The following is an 18,390-nucleotide window of genomic DNA, read 5'->3' as shown; positions in this document are numbered from 1 at the left end:
AAACTCCCTAGGATTAGAATCCATTGTCACAATATTCAATATTGTACACCTTTGGCAATGAATCATGTAACTATGCAAATATATATAATAGATAATATTCATTTAAGCTTAAAATAAATAAAGCAAACCCGATAAACATTACTTGTAATCCATACTCTTTTCTATGTTTTTAGCCTATTACACGTAGTCGTGCATGATGCCTTACACGACCAAAAGTAAAAACAAGATGATTTTTAGATCGTAAAGAGCACTTCGTTTAACATTTCATACATAAAATTTATAGAATTGAAATTTAAAGGAATAGTTTTGTCGTACTCTTCAAAACTTATGGATCATGCTCTACTTTTGGAATTTTTCGCTTTTGATGATCATCACGTTGCGATAACCTGTAAACATTAGAAAAAGGGGGATGCCAACATAAACTTTTTATAACTATTAGAAACACCAATAAGTTGAAAATAATTATTGCAAATGTCAGATACCCTAAATGCAAAGAAATGTCGGCATCTCCATTATCCGGACCAAGATATGTGACTGTGCTCGGCCTTACGAAAGGACTCTTTCGCCCTACTAGACATATTTCATGACCGCTTGTTGATTTATATAGATGCTTTGCAATCTGCAAAGATTCGGTTTTTCAAAACTCTTAGAAAGTGTATAAATGAGTGTAGGACATGTAACAGTACACGAGTAATAGTTACCTCTTTCTTCAAAGCTTCATTTTCCTTCATGGTCTTTTGTTCCTTATTAACAAAATTTAACAGATCAAAATCTTAGGAGACAAAACTCATCAAATATTCAAACAAAAAGGTTTTATGCATCAAAAAGTAATTTACCCTCAGTTTTATTTGTTCAATTTCTTCCAATAATGCCATATCCTGAAACATAAAACGACTGCTTCTTAATATAAGTTTAAAATATAAAGAAAGAAATACTTCGTTATGATGGACAAACGTACAAGAGTCTGGTGTCATGTGACACCGGATAGTTAACTTTTTATGTGTTATATACTATCTTCTAAGTTCTTACTTCTAACTGTCCTTTTTTTTTGTAGCATACGTATCCGACCCTTGAATATATACATGTTACCTTCCGATTCTTGATGGCTAGCATGCCATCATGGAGTTGACGCTCTAAGTTTTCAAGCTCCTTGTAGTTTAACCCTTCTAACTCTTTTCCCATCATTAACCTTCAAATATTAATTGTATAGATTTTTATATATAAACAATCAAACATATATAAACATTTATCACCGAAAAAAAATCATAATATAATAAATAGAGTCACCTCTGTCCCTTCCGTAGCTTCACGATTTCAGCCTTCAAAGCTTCTACCTCATTGTTCACTTCTTGCTTAAAATATTTAAAATGATGCATATAGTTAACCTCCTGATTATCTTAAAATATAAATTTTGAAGGGGATAGATAATTTTTACAAAAATAAAATTTGTGTATTGTAAAAGATTAGATCAGATACTTTCTTTGGATATTTTTAATTAACAAAATTAAAATACATACTAATGAAGTGAATTATGTTGTATGGATATTTTAATTAACAAAATTAAATAATCTATTAAACTAATTACTAATGAAATGACATGAATATTATTATAAGTTATAACTAACACATTGCAGCGGATACCTGTGTCCCTGAGATTGCAGGGTCATTCCAGCCATTCGAACTTCCTTCATATCTTGAGATGATATTTTGCAACCTTCAAAATAAATAAAATCAAGTTTATCTTGGAGGCAAGAATAAATTAAGCACAATATAACTTTTTAAATATGAGAACTCGAATGTTATGAACTTTGGGTTAGTGTATATCGATTGGTAAAATATTAATTGATGTATGCTAACAAATACAAAAAAAAGTTCGTCACAAATTGGTTGTCGAATAACTCATTTGGTTGTTATTTGATCGGTTTAGGACCCTTTATGATGAGTTAAACTAGAAAAATAAATCAAATATCATAAGTCACACAATTATATTAACAAACAAAAAAAAATTAGAGAGTGCTCATGTAGATAAAATTCTCTATACAAAAGTAAAGCAGTAGAGGACTATAGTCCACCTATAAACCTTTTAGGCCCGAGTATCTTTTTTGGGCTTAACAACAGCGATTCTCGTAGACTTATTAAGCTAAAAGGCTTCTTATTAGAGCATGTCCCTTATAGGCCCAAATGTGTCTTGTGGGTTTTCCATACCTATAATCTATTAATGGTTTACTGGGCTGCTTTTAGATTAAAAAAGCTTCGGTTTGCGGCTCTGCGCTCTTCCTAAAGCCCAAGTAAAGATATAACACAATTCTTTTTTTTTTATTCCAGTTTAACTTATATATCTGTTTAAGCATATATTCATAAGAAGTCTAACTAATATTTATCAAAATTATAATGGCCCCATATGTTCAAGCAATCTGAATCCGGACCAACCAATCAATGTAAACTTTTGTCATAACAAACCTTTTAAACACATTAAAACTTATACTTACCGAGAACTAGCAAAATCGTAGAGTTTTCCAGTGCTCGAGAAAATAATAACGCCCACCTCGGCATCACACAAAATCGCCAACTCTTTAGCCTTCTTCATAAGGCCAGCCCGACGTTTTGAAAACGTCACTTGTCGACTACTCACATTTTCGATCTTCTTTATTTCAATCCGCCCCCGACCCATTGTCTTTCTCGTCCTCTCCTCTCCTACACCACCACCACCACTAGAGGATGAAGACGATGAAGAAGAACCACACATGATGGAAACCTTAGTGGGCATTTAACTTTAAGAACTTCTATATGAGCTTCTACTACTTTGAAGTGATCTCTTTTAAAGGGTAATAGTTGCTAAATTTGGAAACATATGATAGAAAGGAAGCGATGTGGTTACTATAATTGGAAAAATGCCATTCTCATCATCAAAATTAAATTATAAATAAAATATAAATATACCATCTTGGTGTGTCCCCATTACAAATTTACAAGGTTGGTCATTGGGTATTTCCCATTTTTATAGCTAATTTACTATAAATGGAAATATATGAATTCTCAAGGAAGAAATATTCAGCCATCATTCATATTTATTGCAAGGATGTCACACTTTAAATACATTCAGCTTTCTTACCACACGTTTCCTGTTTTGAAAATCACACCTAAATTGTAGAATTTTAATTCTCAAAATTTACTTATTATTGTAAATAATAATTATTTTAATATTTAAGATAACAATAAGAAAAATGTAAAAGAGGAGCAAAAGATGAAAACTTGCAAAATATAGAAATTATACAAACACAAAAGTAGAATGAAACTTGTTGCATCCCAAACTTTGCATAATTATGTTCAAAACCACACGAAACACGTTTACGTGTTAGTTTCGAACTTCAGTTGACGAAATATATTACAATCAATGATTCTGATGGTTTGTTGAGCATAGTATCATATATTATAATGTGATTTAATATTTCGTATATACGTCTTGTAACATATTGATTTGGTATGGCATTCATTGAATTATCAAATAATTAAGACTAACGATAATTATTTGTTTATTTTTAGAACGAAAACTCTTGCACTCTCTAACCCTGCCCATAAGTCACACATTTACAACCACATGACTTGAACCCTCAATATTTAGAAAGAAAAAAACGTTATTAAACACCTTAGTGTATGTTGTGGACTCCTCTCACTTAAGGGTAATGATACTTAAATAACTCAGCTATGTTTATTAGATCAAGAAAATCACTTTTCAAATCTAGCATTACTGCCCACTAGTATAGATTTCACAAAATGAACTTTGGGTGACAAAGAAAAAGAATGCATGTAGCATAGATTAAACCTTAAGACAATCAGAAGATTTAAAGGTTATTGTATTTTATATTAGTGATTCCATGGATTTTTATAACCGGGAAAAAAGGGTTCACGTCAAAGAACATGAAATAATTTGACAAAACTAAAGAAAGAAGTACAGTTCTATATATACGAGTATAACTTTTATATTACATTTGGTATATAAAAGTTTTATTCTTTCAAACGGGATTAAGGGAGATTTACCCAAATAACTAGTTTCGACATACGAGAAGATAAGACAAGAAATATTATGAGATTGGCTTTCACCTATATATAACGTTTATTTTTTCAAGAATATTTCATAGTTGGCAAGTCCTTATATAAAGTAAAATAATAGCCCATAAGGATAAGGGTAGAGGGTACATAACTCTTTTAGCAGTTTCAAATTAATCTAAGACTCGATTAATCATAAACTGTCATTTTATTTTTATCCTAATCTACCATATACTACCATAAATAAATTTAATTTTTAATTGAAAATTACTAATCTATAATATATATAAACGAAATCCCTAAAATCCTATGTGTCGTGATGTGGTCGCACCCCCCTTTTACGGAAGCCACCATATTGCTTGATTTTTAAATGGAGGTCTATCATTGATTTAACTCAAATTCATGGGTATGGGTCTTATCAAAACCAGATAGCTCTTAAACAGGTTATAACATCTCGTTAAATTAAAAATTAATCTTACCAATTATTTTATATGAAAATCCAATAAAATAGGGATATACTAAAATTTAATGCCCAACTTAAAAAGAAAAAGATATTATTTATAATTAATAAATAATTTTATAGTAAAACACATAAGTGGGTCATAGGTCACCAAATCCAAATAGCTTTTAAATGGGTTATAACATATCATTTATTTATGAAACTCTTTCATCATCAAACCCTAAGTATATTCTTAACTTTCTTACAATAAAGAAAAATAAAATTCAAAAAATAAATATTAAAAAACAAAAAATGTAAAACAACCATTCTCTCAAGCCACCATATTGCTTTATTTGTAAATGAAGGCTTCTCACGCATTTGACTCGAATTCACGACTAAAGGTCTCACCAAACCCAGATAGCTCTTAAACGGGTTATAACATCTCATTATATTAAAAATTAATCTTATCAAATATTTGATATGAAAATCCTATAAAATATAGATATACTAAAAATTAATATCTTATTTTATTTAAAAAAATATTATTTATAATTAAGAAACAATTTTATAATAAAGAAAAATAAACAGTTAATTGGTATTACCAAACCCAGATAGCTTTTAAACCGGATTATAACATATCATTATTTGTGAAATCATTTCATTATCAAACCTCAAGTATATTAATTATTAATTTTCTTATAATAATAAAATTAAAATCAAAATATACATATATAAATATTAAAAATGAATAATGTAAATAACCCCCGTAATACGGGGGATAAAATCTAGTAAAATATAAACTTAAAACACACAAAAATAAACAATAGCACATATATTATAAATTAAGCAATGCTTAATCATTAAAAAGAATTCATAAAAATACAACTCCCAATTCCATCGGCTTTTGACTTTGTTATCCCTTCAAATGTGTCGTTATCGTGAGCGTTAATTTGTCTCGTTGTAGTACGATTGTTTGATCCTCTCTCTGACTAATAAATAGTTCCAAACGTGTTGTCAAAAACCCGACGTTCGTTGGTTCACATGGCCCAAGTCTTTGGAAACATAAACCCAAGTATTTGCTAACGCTACTTCTTCATAGCTCAATGTTCGCGGCCACTATTAATTCTTGGTCCCGGATTTGGTTGTTCCATAAAGTGATGTTTTGGAGAAAAATAGTGTGTAAAATTTGAGTAGAAATGTTGTGTTTTTTAGAGAGTGTAAAAAATAAAAGATATAAGGAATATTTAATAATGAAAATTGGAAAATAAATGCGAAATATAACCATTGATCGACTACAGTTTGTTAATGGGTTCTATGCCGAAGCGGCATAAATTGTAGGAGTGGCGACGGTGTTCCCACGAACATGACCTACCCGGAAGGGGTTACCTACTTCCACTCCCCTCCACCCGGAAGTGATTAACATAAAACAATTTTAGTTCTGCTGTATAACTAATATGTTTAAGTTAAAAGCTAGATAAACAAATCAATACACCGATGTTAATAACTATTAACTAACACATTTAAATAATTAATTAAATATCATATAAGTTTTAATCAATAAAATGAAAAAGAGAATTCTTTGAACCTGGAGAGGATAGGTAGCCCATGTTCTACTGGTCCACACAACAACCCAAAAAGTCTAACCCCACATGAGCCTAAAATAACAGTTCGTGGGCCCCTTCTACTAAGAAAGATTGGGCTAACCTTGGATAGAAAATCCAACTCTTGAGCCTTGTTGGTGGGCCTGTACGGGCCTTGCCCCCGACTTGTGCATTGAATCCGTCATATTGATTCCAATTTTAAGTTGTTTAAAAATTAAAACCGAGACCAATATTTTATACTAATACTAAACGATGGTACGTTTTCTTGTACATCGGTTGTTAATTTGAGGTTAGTTACATCCAAATATGGCATTATTAGTTTTTTGAAGAAAAAATAGTTAGAGCTATCACAACAAGAATGACAAAAGGCACGCAAAAATATCACATGAGAAACAAGGGTCCATTCATGTTCAAATTTGGTGGCACTATGTATAACCCAATTTATTTACCAAGTGATAAAAACCATATAGAGATACCTTGTTTCAATTTTCAAAGAGTGGATTAGAACGTTACATAGATATAACGTTGTAAAGAAGGATTAACACAAGACAAAGAAATTTGATCGTGTTGACGTAACGATCTGTAATTGAATGCGAATACGTACAAGGATGTCATCTCAATGAAAATCAGTTTGTAAAATATGAGATCAAGAAAACAATCTTTGATGACCTATTATGAAAACAATCAGCTAAAACAAATCTTTTCTTAAAAAATAAATAAACACAAACCCTAAGGCGGGTCGCTATGGGCAGGTTTGGGGGATTGGTTAGGGCGCCTTCCGAGGGGTGCTCATAAAGGGACGTCCGAGGGGGGGGTGTCACGAAGACCCACGCCATATTGCGGTTTTTGTGTGCCCTCCTCCATCCCAACGGTATTATTACCATTACAAAATTTAAAAAAAAAAACAAATTAACCTATTTTATTTAAAACACTTTCTATAAATTCTAAAACAAACACCATCATTTTACTCAAACAACTCTCTCTAAACCATCATTTTACTCAACAACTCTCTCAACTTTCTACAACCATGAATCCGAGTTCAAACCCAAACCCAAACCCAAACCCAAACCCGAACCCGTCGGATCTGGCTCAATTGTGATGGGCTAGTTTGCTTGCAAACAATACTGACCCTAATAATCCTTTCTTTGCTAACCAACAAGGTCATCGACCCGTAATGCCTCCACCAATGCAACCGTCTACCGATATGTTATTTCGACCGTCAATGCCGTATATGTCTTCGCAAGTGCCCAAAATCCAAATACCCCAAACCCAAGTTTCTAAACCGCAACTTCGTTGTAAATGAAGTCATAAAAGAAACTTGCTGATGGTCAAACAACTAGAGAAAGGTCGAAAGATTAAAGTGGGAAACGGATGAAGAGATGGCGTTAGCACGTGCGTAGATTCCCTCATCCGAAGACTTAATTCAAGGTAAATTATAAAAATATTTATATATATTTCATGTTTTATATTTTTGTTGACTAACACTAAGTTTTTATTTGTATCGAAAGTGACGGTAAACATACCCCTAAGTTTCGGGAAGAAATACGTACTAAGCTCTTTACTACAATGGGTCGAGGTTTTTACCACGGGGATGATTCCGTCTACAGCAAATGGAAGGCAATGCGTAAAAAATTACGTAACCAACTTCTCTAACATTTACATCCGCGCTACAAACAATGGGAGAAAACGCGACATGAGCGATGCTAGCATGATGGGGTTTGTTTAAAACAATATAAGGTCGAATATAAAGCATATTTCAGTACGTTGGAAGTTTTGGAGACAATGCACGAGCTCACCAAAGTGGCATCCGGTTCCGTCATCTTCACCGCGACAGTCCAAACGGTCAAAGACAACGTCTACTTCGGCCAAACAATTGTCGTCTCAAGCCATGTCGGATGGTCGTTGTCAATTTAATCTAAACGAGTATGATCTCGATTTTGTTTTTGATGAACCGGATGAGTTACAACGTCCAATAGGAAGAGATAAAGCCAAGGCGGCGGCTAGAAGTGGAGAATCTTCTTCTAGAACGAGATCCTCGATGAGTTCTAAAGTAAGCTCGCTTTTTGACAACTTGGAGCTTAAACTAACCGAGATTACCAAGATTAAAAAAGACTCAAAACATGAAATCACAAGAATGCATGAAGAAAGAAAATTGATGCATGCGAAATACAAAGCCATGCATGATGAAAGAAAAAAAGCTCAACCGGAGTGGCAACGAGACAAGGATTTAGAGTTCTTCGTAAAGGATCTATCGCATCTACATCCAACCACGTGGGCTTTTTTCGGAGAAAAAAAAAGTAAAGATAATGGCCAAATATGCAAACGAGGGCGACGACGAAGAGAACGATGACGAATATAAGTTATATGCTGGTTAATCTAAGTTGTTATGTTTTCATTGTTTTATTTTTATGTTTTTTATTATTTTATTTGTATGTTTTTTTTATTTAACTTTAATTTTAATTTTAGTATTATTATATTATTATTTAGTTTTTATTTTATTGTGTTTGTTAAAATAATAAATAAATAAATAAATAAAATGTTTAAAGCCCTTTGGGGAGTTAACCATAGAGGCAGTGGCGAATCCACCTTATGGTCATCTGATTTGACCGAACCCAACCTTTTTTCGGTTTTATATATAACCTATATTATCGAGCCATTGAGTGAACCCATTCTTTTTCGATAAGCGAATCCAGTGTTATTCTCAAAAAAGTATTCGAACCCATTAATTATGAAAATTTTAGTTAAAAGTTTTTTAGTAATGAATATTCTTTTTTAATATAAAAAACATTAAAAATTGCTAACAAACATTATAAATGGGCAATAATAATAACCCATATATAGATTATAAAAAAATGTCCAAATTATTCATAGAATTGTCCAGTAAACCAAACCCAATTAGCATTCTTAAACATAATACCTAAGTGAAAATTAAACAAAAAAACAAAAACAACATCCAATCGCTTCAGCGAACGACAAATTATGTTTCTATCGACCAAGCGACCATCACATTATCGCCTTTGCCAGTTCGCCTCAAGGCTTCAATCATCGTCTTACCTGCCGCACTTCAACCAGATGACAACAGCGGTCAGTCGACTAGCTCTTTCTTTGATGAGCCTTCAATCGATCCAGACCTCACGACGAATCTTTCTTTGATTTTGCGTAATTAGATGGGTGACGAATATATATATGATTTGTGCATTTGTTATATTGAAGATGAGTTCTTTTTTTGAGTCGTGATTGAAGATGTTATTAATCGTTTCCAAAGCATGAATATGCGTAGGAAACAATCATAATATGTAGAGTTAAGTGCCATTTTAGTACCTGTGGTTTCTCTAATTACGCAACTTTAGTACCGTTTTTGAATTTTTTGCAAATGGCTACTCCAATTTTCTAAAACTTGCAATTTTAGTACTTTTTTCTAACCACGTCTATTTTTGTCTGTTAAGTAAGAGGTAAACTAGTAATTTTCTTTTTATTTATTTTCTTTTTTTTCTTTAATCACCTAACCCCTTAGTAAAGTTTATATCTTCATAAACCAAGAACCCTAGAAAACCCCAAACTCCACCCAATTCAATGGCTTTGGCCTGCAAATATGCACCTTCATCAACACTATAAAGCCCCTAATTTCGTTGAATGTGAGTCACCATGATGAAGAATTGTAGTTGTGTTCTTCCAAATATGTACAGACAAGCAATAGGGGAAGACGACGGGAAGGGGAGGGATGTGGTGGTGCCGGCGGTTGTGGTGCGGGCTGCGGTTGGGGTGGTTAAATGGTGGTGGTTATTGCTTCATGGTGCAGTGGTTGTTAACTGGTGGTAGTTCACCGGAGGTGGTAGATGAATAACAATGGTGGTTGACTTTCAGGGTCATGTCCTAGATACGAGCAAATCATTTTTATCTTGTACATGAAATCGAAATTATTGTGGTGTTTGTTTGCAACGGCTATTGTTGTGGGTAGAGAGACAAAGAAGATAGATCTTGTGGTGACTGGTGTGTAACTCATGATGGTGGATAGGTGTATAGACAGAGAAAGAGAATATGAAAATAGAAATTAAAAAAAGAAAGGAGAAGGATAATCTGATTAAAAGAAAAACAAAAAAAATAAATAAAAAATAATGAAGTTACCGGTTTACCCCTTAGTTAATGGAGAAAAATAGACGGGGTTAGAAAAAAATACTAAAATTGCAAGTTTTAGAAAACTGAAGTAGCAATTTGCAAAAAATTCAAAAATGGTACTAAAGTTGCGTAATTGGACAAACCACAGGTACTAAAATGACATTTAACTCTAATATGTAATATTTTTTTTATTAAATATGACTTTGGGCCCGACCCGTGGGAACCCAAAAACTTTAACGCCAGAAAAAAGCCGAAAAATACCGAACCCATAGGAAAAAATTTCTGGCTCCGCTACTGCATACAGGGGCATTATAGTGCCCACGTGACGCTGACGTAACACTGTGGAGGGGCTTTAAAGCCCCCCACCGTAGTGAATAGCCTAAATGAACACATTCGGATTACTTATTATTCAAGTTTTTTGCACGGTTTATAAATTAAATTATGATCACCAGGAACAGTTAACTGATAGTAATAACTAATAATTATATACAAATTGGATACTGTAACTATTAAATTCATCATCATATTCGTAGTTAGTAAACAAGCGTTTCAATGACTAAACGAGTAAACAAACTCTTTCACGTGCACGGATAACCAACGAGGTTGCTTCTAGATTACCTGCAAATTATAAGTTAATAATATTAACTCGAATTCCATTTTTATCACGTTATCTTCCTATTGACTTTGTAGCAAAAGTACTTTCACCATTTAATCCACAATTTAAGTGAATTAATTTGTTTCAAAGTTATATTCAATCAGACAATCACTAAACGTGTTTTTAATACGAATTTGTTGGTTTAGCTCATGATATCTTCAAACAAGCAAAATACCATAAAATAATAATAATAATAATAATAATAAAGTAATTTTTAATAATGCTAATACATTTAATCAATGAATTAATATATAATAAAGTGTATCTAATATGAATCGATCATGAGTGAATGGTAGTGGAATGTGATATGATGTTGATATGCCACAAATTTATATTTAGCATGGAGTGATCCGTACAACATAGTTTTAGACTTTCAACTAAGACTTTTATAGTTTTATTTCCGTCTCTAAAAGTCTCGTATCTCTCAATTTTGTTTAAACTCATACATACCGTTCTTTATTTTTATTCTTTTTTAATTATTATTATTATTTATTTCTCTCTTTCAAACCGAGATGTTTGAGACATGTGATATATAAGAGCTTTATTATAGCAAACAAAATTTATATTTTGAGGATGGAGATACAAATTCGAAAGTGACTCAAACTTCATATAAGCAGCAAACTAACCCCTTGATACATGGGCCCTTCTTGGCATTGAAAACAAGTGGTAAAGAGCAAGACCAACTTACCAACTGGACTTCTACCTTAATCCCGAATTTTATTTTATTTTATTTTGTATTTCTTGAACGGCAAATAATACACCATTTTTTGACCACTATTGGACGTGAAGCGTCACTGTTTAATACGGACTTAAACTTAACAAACTTCTTGATACCATTGGGTTACTAGCAGCCCAATGTTTCCTTTGCGAAAAGGGAACATGCTAGCATGCAGTTGAAGCCTTTCTACATGGGGGTTCCTTGACAGGTTGAAGTTGTGATTCACTCATTTCAATTCTGGAGGACAAGAATCATTTATAAAGGAAGTATTGTTACAAGCATAAACAGTCTAAGAACTATAAATTCTGGGGACTATATATTCCGTGACTCTTGTAACATTCAACAAACATTTAGGTAGCGTTTGATATGCAACAATGACAGGGGGAATGGAATGATTCATTACATGAGAATGAAAAAAGTGATATTTGGTTGATCAATGAAATGGAATCATCCATTACACATGAAATCCCATTCCATCAAAATCATTCTTTCCCACCACCTTCTTTTTTCTCATTCCATTCCTTTTTCATCCTACTTTTTCAACAACACCATCACTTAACAACAACAACCACCACCACTACCATCACCACCTGACCGCCACCACTACCACCACCGTCGCCACCACCACCTTACCACCAACGCTACGACCACCGCCGCCACCACCACCTTACAATGAGCGTTACCACCGCCACCATCGCTGCGGTAACCATTGCAACCATTGTCTTCGGCTCCACTTGGTCATCACCGCCACCATCACCGTCGACACCGCCACCACCATTTTCATCACCAAAGCTACCACCACTGTCACCAATGTAGTTTTTTTTTTTATAAACAAAAATTTATTTTGAGATATGAGTGTTTTTATTAATTTTATTTCATTTATATAATTTTTTTGAATACCAAACAACATAAAGTAATAATTCATTTCATTCCTATAAGTTAATCAAGCAAGACAAGTAAATTGTAGTGATTTGTTTCGATGATGAATTCTCTTTCGTTTCTCACTTCTCAGCCAACATAAATATATAATTTTCGGGTCACGCCTAGGCAAGCTAACATATTTGATTCCATAGGTCTTCACTCTTCAATACATTGAAGTTATTTATTTATATATATTTCCTTTTTTAAATCACCTGTGTGAATCTAAAAAAATAAGTCAAGTTGCTATAGAATCTTATCTATGTAACAGTGAAGCATCAGTAAGAAGATTTCAGAGAGTAGTTTGCATAGCATTTTGGAATAAACCCTATGGTCCAATGGGTGGTAATGTTGTCCAAAACAAGGGCCATTTAACCTATCGTTTGTTTAATAAAAATGTATGTTATTCCCAGCACCTATCATATTATCCTTTACACTCTCAACTCCCAAGAAGAGGAGAATCCAAGGGAAAAAAAATTTAACTAATTAAAATCTTTAATTCATTAATATAAAAGGTACAATGATAAAGAAACTATGAATATAATAAAATCAATGATGAATATAATAAAACTATCACAGACTCTAAATTCTTAACTGGCAGGCTATCCGATTCCAGTTCAAATGCTCCGTCAGCCCTTTATCCTTCACCTCAAAGGAATTGATTTTTATATTCTTTCCTAACTGTGTTTTGAATTTCCGATAACTCCTATAATCTCTAACGTTACTTCATTGATCGATAAGTTAATCTAATATACTAAGATGCATGTTAATAACACTAAAATTACCAACAAATTTAAACATCTATTATTAGATTGACGATTCAGAGATTCATACTCAAGACCAACATACGAGGGAAGCCCTCAATAAAAACTTCCCAACCTCCAGACCAAAGCCGCCCTCATGGCTAGGGCGTGGTCTACAATAACAATATTAGTGATTACTTAGTTATATGAGAAATTGCCGTTACATCCACTCTCTAAGCTAATTAAAGCATAGGGGAAGTATAAGAGGACCGGGGGTGATCTCGGTCACTGCCGTTTTTCTGCTCAGTATGGTAAATTTTCACAATTTTGTCTGAAAAATTTTGTAGATATTGAATACGGTCATCTTCAAAATATTATGATCCATATATTCGGGCATGACTGTGACTAAGCCTAAACTTTAGATAGTTGTTTTTTCATGGTTATCAAATTATATAAGTAAAATAAATAAATAAATAAATAAATATATATATATATATAGGAGAAGTATAGTTTGAAAACTCTTTTGAGTTGAGAAAACCCTATGTAATATCGTTTTTTTTATTACATGTAATATATGTTGTTACATTTAATACAAAACATCGAAAACATAAAAAAAATGTTTTGCTATTTTTTTTATATTTTTTTAATAATTTTTATAAATGTTTTCATGAGAGAGAAAATGTAAATAAACTTTTATATTTTTTATTAACTTTAATTGTGAACCACAAGATTTAATCTTTAATTAAAAACATGTGGTTGAGAATGAGTTTCTAGAGTTTTCACAACTCAAGTGGATTTTTATTTTAACCTAACCCTATATATATGTGTGTGTGTATATATATATATATATATATTGTGTGGATAATGTCAAGTGAGTGTCAGTTTATACTTAATCCCAGGCATCTCTTTTTGTCATATTTGGTTTCAGTTTAATTAAAAAGGAAAAAGGAAATGAAACAAAATTATAAGTTGGTTATCTTGAAGCTAATAAACTTATATCAATCAAATTTAGATGGAGGCATCCGCACATGTTGGCACTTATCATTGCCACAACACTGTTTTAACGTTATCAGAAATTTATATGTTTATACATATATAAAGTGTGTGTGATGAGAATGTTTTTTATATATGATAGATTTACTTAGCATGTTACAAATATTTTACTCAAACGTGAATCTCTAGTTTTATAATAATATACCCGAGTTATCAGTTATGTCATTGACTCACGGATCATGGCACATGATAGATGGCGCCAATTAATCAAATATTATTTTATGTCATATAAAGAAATGATCACAATTAATTTACTAAAACAATACTAGCTTTTACTAGCATTTACATCACATTCTTTATACCCGTCCTTGTAATTTAGCTACAAATGACCGTTGCTTAAAGTTATAAATGCCAGCTTTAAAACCTCTCACATCTTATTCCTTATACTCATACCTGTATTTCTTTTCATGTAATTTAAAATAATATCTATATGTATCAACATTTAATTAGATGAGGCGAATTTACGGGATGAATATTGAACCCCAATTTTGGGGGATAACCATGTTTCTTTTAAATTTTAGGGACGAGGTGTAGGATATGGAATAGGATAGAAGTTGCATTTTAGTAAGATGTCCTTACTTTTTAATGATACAAATGACGATGGGATGTGAATTTTAGAACATATCAATTTGGTACGGGTTAAAATGGGTCATTCTTAAAACGTATCGATTTGATTCTGGTCAAAACATTTCATTAAAAAGGTTTCGATTTTGTTATGGTTCTTAAATGCGCTTTTGGCGTGCTTCAGTTTATTAGTGTGCAAGACTTTTTACATGAAATGTAAAAACGGTTTTCGTAGTCCGTTAGTCACTATGTTTATTAGATTGGTGTATGAATGTTTACGTCATCAACTGTGTTCTCTGTCCAGGAAGAAAAAAAAGCCCTAATCATTCTTGAATGCTTATCGAGAATCTTACCTGGATGCTTATTTTCTGATTTGCTTGCTTTCTAGACTAATGTTAGTGAAGTTTGTTTGTTTTATATTAATATTATTTTTTTTAAAGTTTATGAAGTTTTTGTTTTAAAGTTTTAAATTTTTTCGTAAGCATTCTACCATGTAAAGCCATTTTTTGTATGTTTATGTATGTCAGTACTTTGTTTGTTTATAAATATGAATTGCAATTAAAAATCATGTTATTTCCTCAAAAAATATATTATTAACTCGTCGTTAGAAATTATATATGTGTTTATTTGACGATATCTATGTTGCCGCCCGTGTCGTGCACGGATCAATAAGCTAGTTTATTTACTAAAACAATATTAGCTTTTACTAGCATTTACATCACACTCTTTATACCCTTTGTAATTTAGCTACAAATTACAATTGCTTAAAGTTATAACCGCTAGCTTTAAAACCTCTCACATCTTATTTCTCATACTCATCCCTATATTTCTTTGCACGTAACTTAAAGTAATATCTATATATGTCAACATTTAATTGGATGAGGCGAATTTGCGAGATAGAACCCCCAATTTGGGGGGATGATCATGTTTCTCTTAAATTTTAGGGACGATTTGTAGGGATATGGAACAGGATGATGTTGCATTTTAGTATGATTTCCTTAGTTTCTAATGATACAAATAAGGATGGGTTGTGAGTGCTTTGAATACTCTTAGGGGGTGTTTGGTACAGAGAGTGGAAATGGAGAGAAAATAGAAATGGAAATGGAATTGTAGAGAAAGAGAATTGGTATGGAGAATGAGAATCATTTCTCTTGTTTGGTACACGAGAAAATAAACAGAGAACTCTACCATACCCAACCCCACCTCCACCCAACCTGACACCACTCACCACCGCAGCCCCACCACCACAGCCCCACCACCACCAGCACCACCACCACAGCACCACCACCACCACCAGCCCCACCACCACCAGCACCACCACCACAGCCCTTTCTTCAACCACAGCCCACCACCACCGGCTGCCGCCACCAAACCCCCTTCTTCAACCACAGTACACAAGAAATTAAAAAGATTCAAATTTTTGGAACATAAGATATAGAAAAAGGAGGCTCAGATCTGTCATCACTGCCTCTTTGGAGATTTTGTGGTGGTGGTTGTGGTGGCGATGATGATGATGATAATCAGAAGCCACCTGCAACCACCGCCGATTTCCACCACCACTGTCACCCACCTGCGACCACAATCACCCGACCATCTGAAAACCCTAACCTACCACGAACCACCACTTGAAACCCTAATCTCCGTTCACCCGTACCACCTGCAACCTACAACCGGTTACCATCTCTGTGTTCACCACTGCGAACGGCGGAGACGGGGTGGTGGTTGCAGACTTGGAGACGAGGTGGCGGTTGCAGACTTGGAGACGAGGTGGCGGCCGGAGACGGGGTGGTGGCCGGAGACGAGGTGGTGACATGCTATGAGGAGGCTACTGAGAAATGGATTTCTCTTTGTTTTAAAGAGAAATGGAATTCTCTAGTTTTAGAGAAATAGAAAGAGAAATAGAAATGAAAAGTAGAAAACAAACAAAAGAAATATTTCTAATTCCATTTCTCCCCAATCAAATCCCACTACCAAACACTCCCTTAGTTGTTTGCTGATTAAAAAACATAAAATATAGAACTTTAAATATGAGGTGGCCTCCAAGATATAAAAATATTAGGACGCCTGCTATGGTATAAGAGTTGCATGTGAAAAGATGAAAAGAAAAAAAACATCACATAGATATTGGATGGTATTACATTTCACAGCTAACAACATGTGCTGTAATGAATTGAAATTTGAAATGTGATATTAAATTGAGATGGAGATAAATAAATCGATTGTATTTATTTAAAATAAAAAAGGTTACACAAATAACTATGCCTTCTGTCTCAAGCCTACTCCTAGCACTACGCCCCATACTCTTTGTGCCAGGTGTGTGCCAGAATTAAAACAAAAAACAAAATTGGCAATCGGTTGTTTTCGTTACGATAGCGGAACTAAAACAAAATGTAGCGAGTCAAGGCGAATTCGATCGCTTTCCGTCACGTTCGTTACGGTACCGGAACTAAAACAAAACAAAGAAAAATAAAACAAAAACAAAATTGGCATTCGGTTGGCTTTCGTTACGTTTGTTATGGACATAAAACCTTGACGTTGATAAAATCCAGGTGTTGTCGGTTCTGGGCATTGCGGCACCGAGTTGACACGAATTCAGTCGGTTTCGGTTATGTTCGTTACGGTACCGGAAGTAAAACAATAGGATTGATAAAACCGGTCGTTGGTAAAGCCCGAGCGTTAACGGTCCTACGAGTTACAAAGACAAGTCCACATGAATAACCGTTTAAAAACCAAATTTAAAACCAAAAAAATAAAAAAAAAATAAGTTGCCATTTTGGTTCCGCCAAGTAGACCAATGAGGTCCCTTGCGGCACCAATGTGACATTCGTCAATTTCGTGTCTTGTTTGTATTCGTTTTTTATTTGTTTATTATGTAAACCGACCCGATTTGTAAACCGAAACTTATGTTATAATCAAAATGATGGATTTATGTTACAATATTCTTTCACACTTGTTGGGTCTTGAAAACGTCCTATTTTTATTTTTATTTATTTATTTATTATTTATTATTTTTTTTTTGTTGTTTTGTGTTTTTGTCTTGATCCATTTTGCATGAAAACTCTTGTGTCTCACACCCCATATTTGACCACCAACATTACCCTATATATACACCACCTTTCCTCTTCATTTTCCCTTGCTACAACTCCAAAAAAAAAAAAAAACTCTCTCAAACATCAAAGATTCAAGGTTATCTTCTTAAGTGTTCTTGAAGGTTTTTGGTCTTTCATCTTAATTAGTTTATGTAGCCTTATTAATACTTGTTTATGGTTGTGCAACATATATATAATATACACCCCTTGTTTACCTTTGGTAGTTACTTCTCCGATTCCGGTCGGTGAGGTTTCGAACCCCATAAGGCAAGGCTTCATGGAGGACTTCGTGTCCTTGATATATATACATCTATATAACTTGTTCATACATATTAATCTTGCTTATTTTAGTTTGTTGGTCATGTTTACAAATACCATGGTTATGGGTTTTTAAGAGTCTATGCTTCGGTTTAACCGTAAATAGCTCTAAACCGTAAACCGAACTTT

At 33.3% G+C, this 18,390-nt stretch overlaps 1 protein-coding gene across 1 annotated transcript; it reads right to left on the bottom strand.

The window, feature by feature from the left end:
* Positions 1-292: 292 nt before the first annotated feature.
* LOC143568435 (MADS-box transcription factor 23-like) lies at positions 293-2,767 on the bottom strand. Its single transcript, XM_077054593.1, has 8 exons — positions 2,490-2,767; positions 1,642-1,714; positions 1,288-1,352; positions 1,090-1,189; positions 837-878; positions 702-743; positions 483-619; positions 293-386 (listed from the first exon to the last, which is right to left on the bottom strand). Exons 1-8 carry the CDS (start codon positions 2,765-2,767, stop codon positions 326-328), a joined length of 798 nt encoding a protein of 265 aa, XP_076910708.1. The 3' UTR covers positions 293-325.
* Positions 2,768-18,390: the final 15,623 nt, after the last annotated feature.

This window comes from Bidens hawaiensis, unplaced genomic scaffold (genome assembly GCF_021521415.1).
Source record: "Bidens hawaiensis isolate Kalapana, Puna unplaced genomic scaffold, B.hawaiensis_p1.1 tig00023990_1, whole genome shotgun sequence".
Taxonomy (NCBI): domain Eukaryota; kingdom Viridiplantae; phylum Streptophyta; class Magnoliopsida; order Asterales; family Asteraceae; genus Bidens; species Bidens hawaiensis.
This window is presented reverse-complemented; position numbering and strand designations above follow the sequence as displayed.

Bases quoted from the DNA above. Each gene is read 5' to 3' on its own strand.
- LOC143568435 (XM_077054593.1), bottom strand. From the start codon at position 2,767: ATGCCCACTAAGGTTTCCATCATGTGTGGTTCTTCTTCATCGTCTTCA. The intron at 879-1,089 runs GTAACATGTATA...TTTATGTTTCAG, and splicing joins TAGCCATCAAGAATCGGAAG to GATATGGCATTATTGGAAGA. The intron at 387-482 runs GTATCTGACATT...TAATGTTTACAG, and splicing joins GACATTTCTTTGCATTTAGG to GTTATCGCAACGTGATGATC.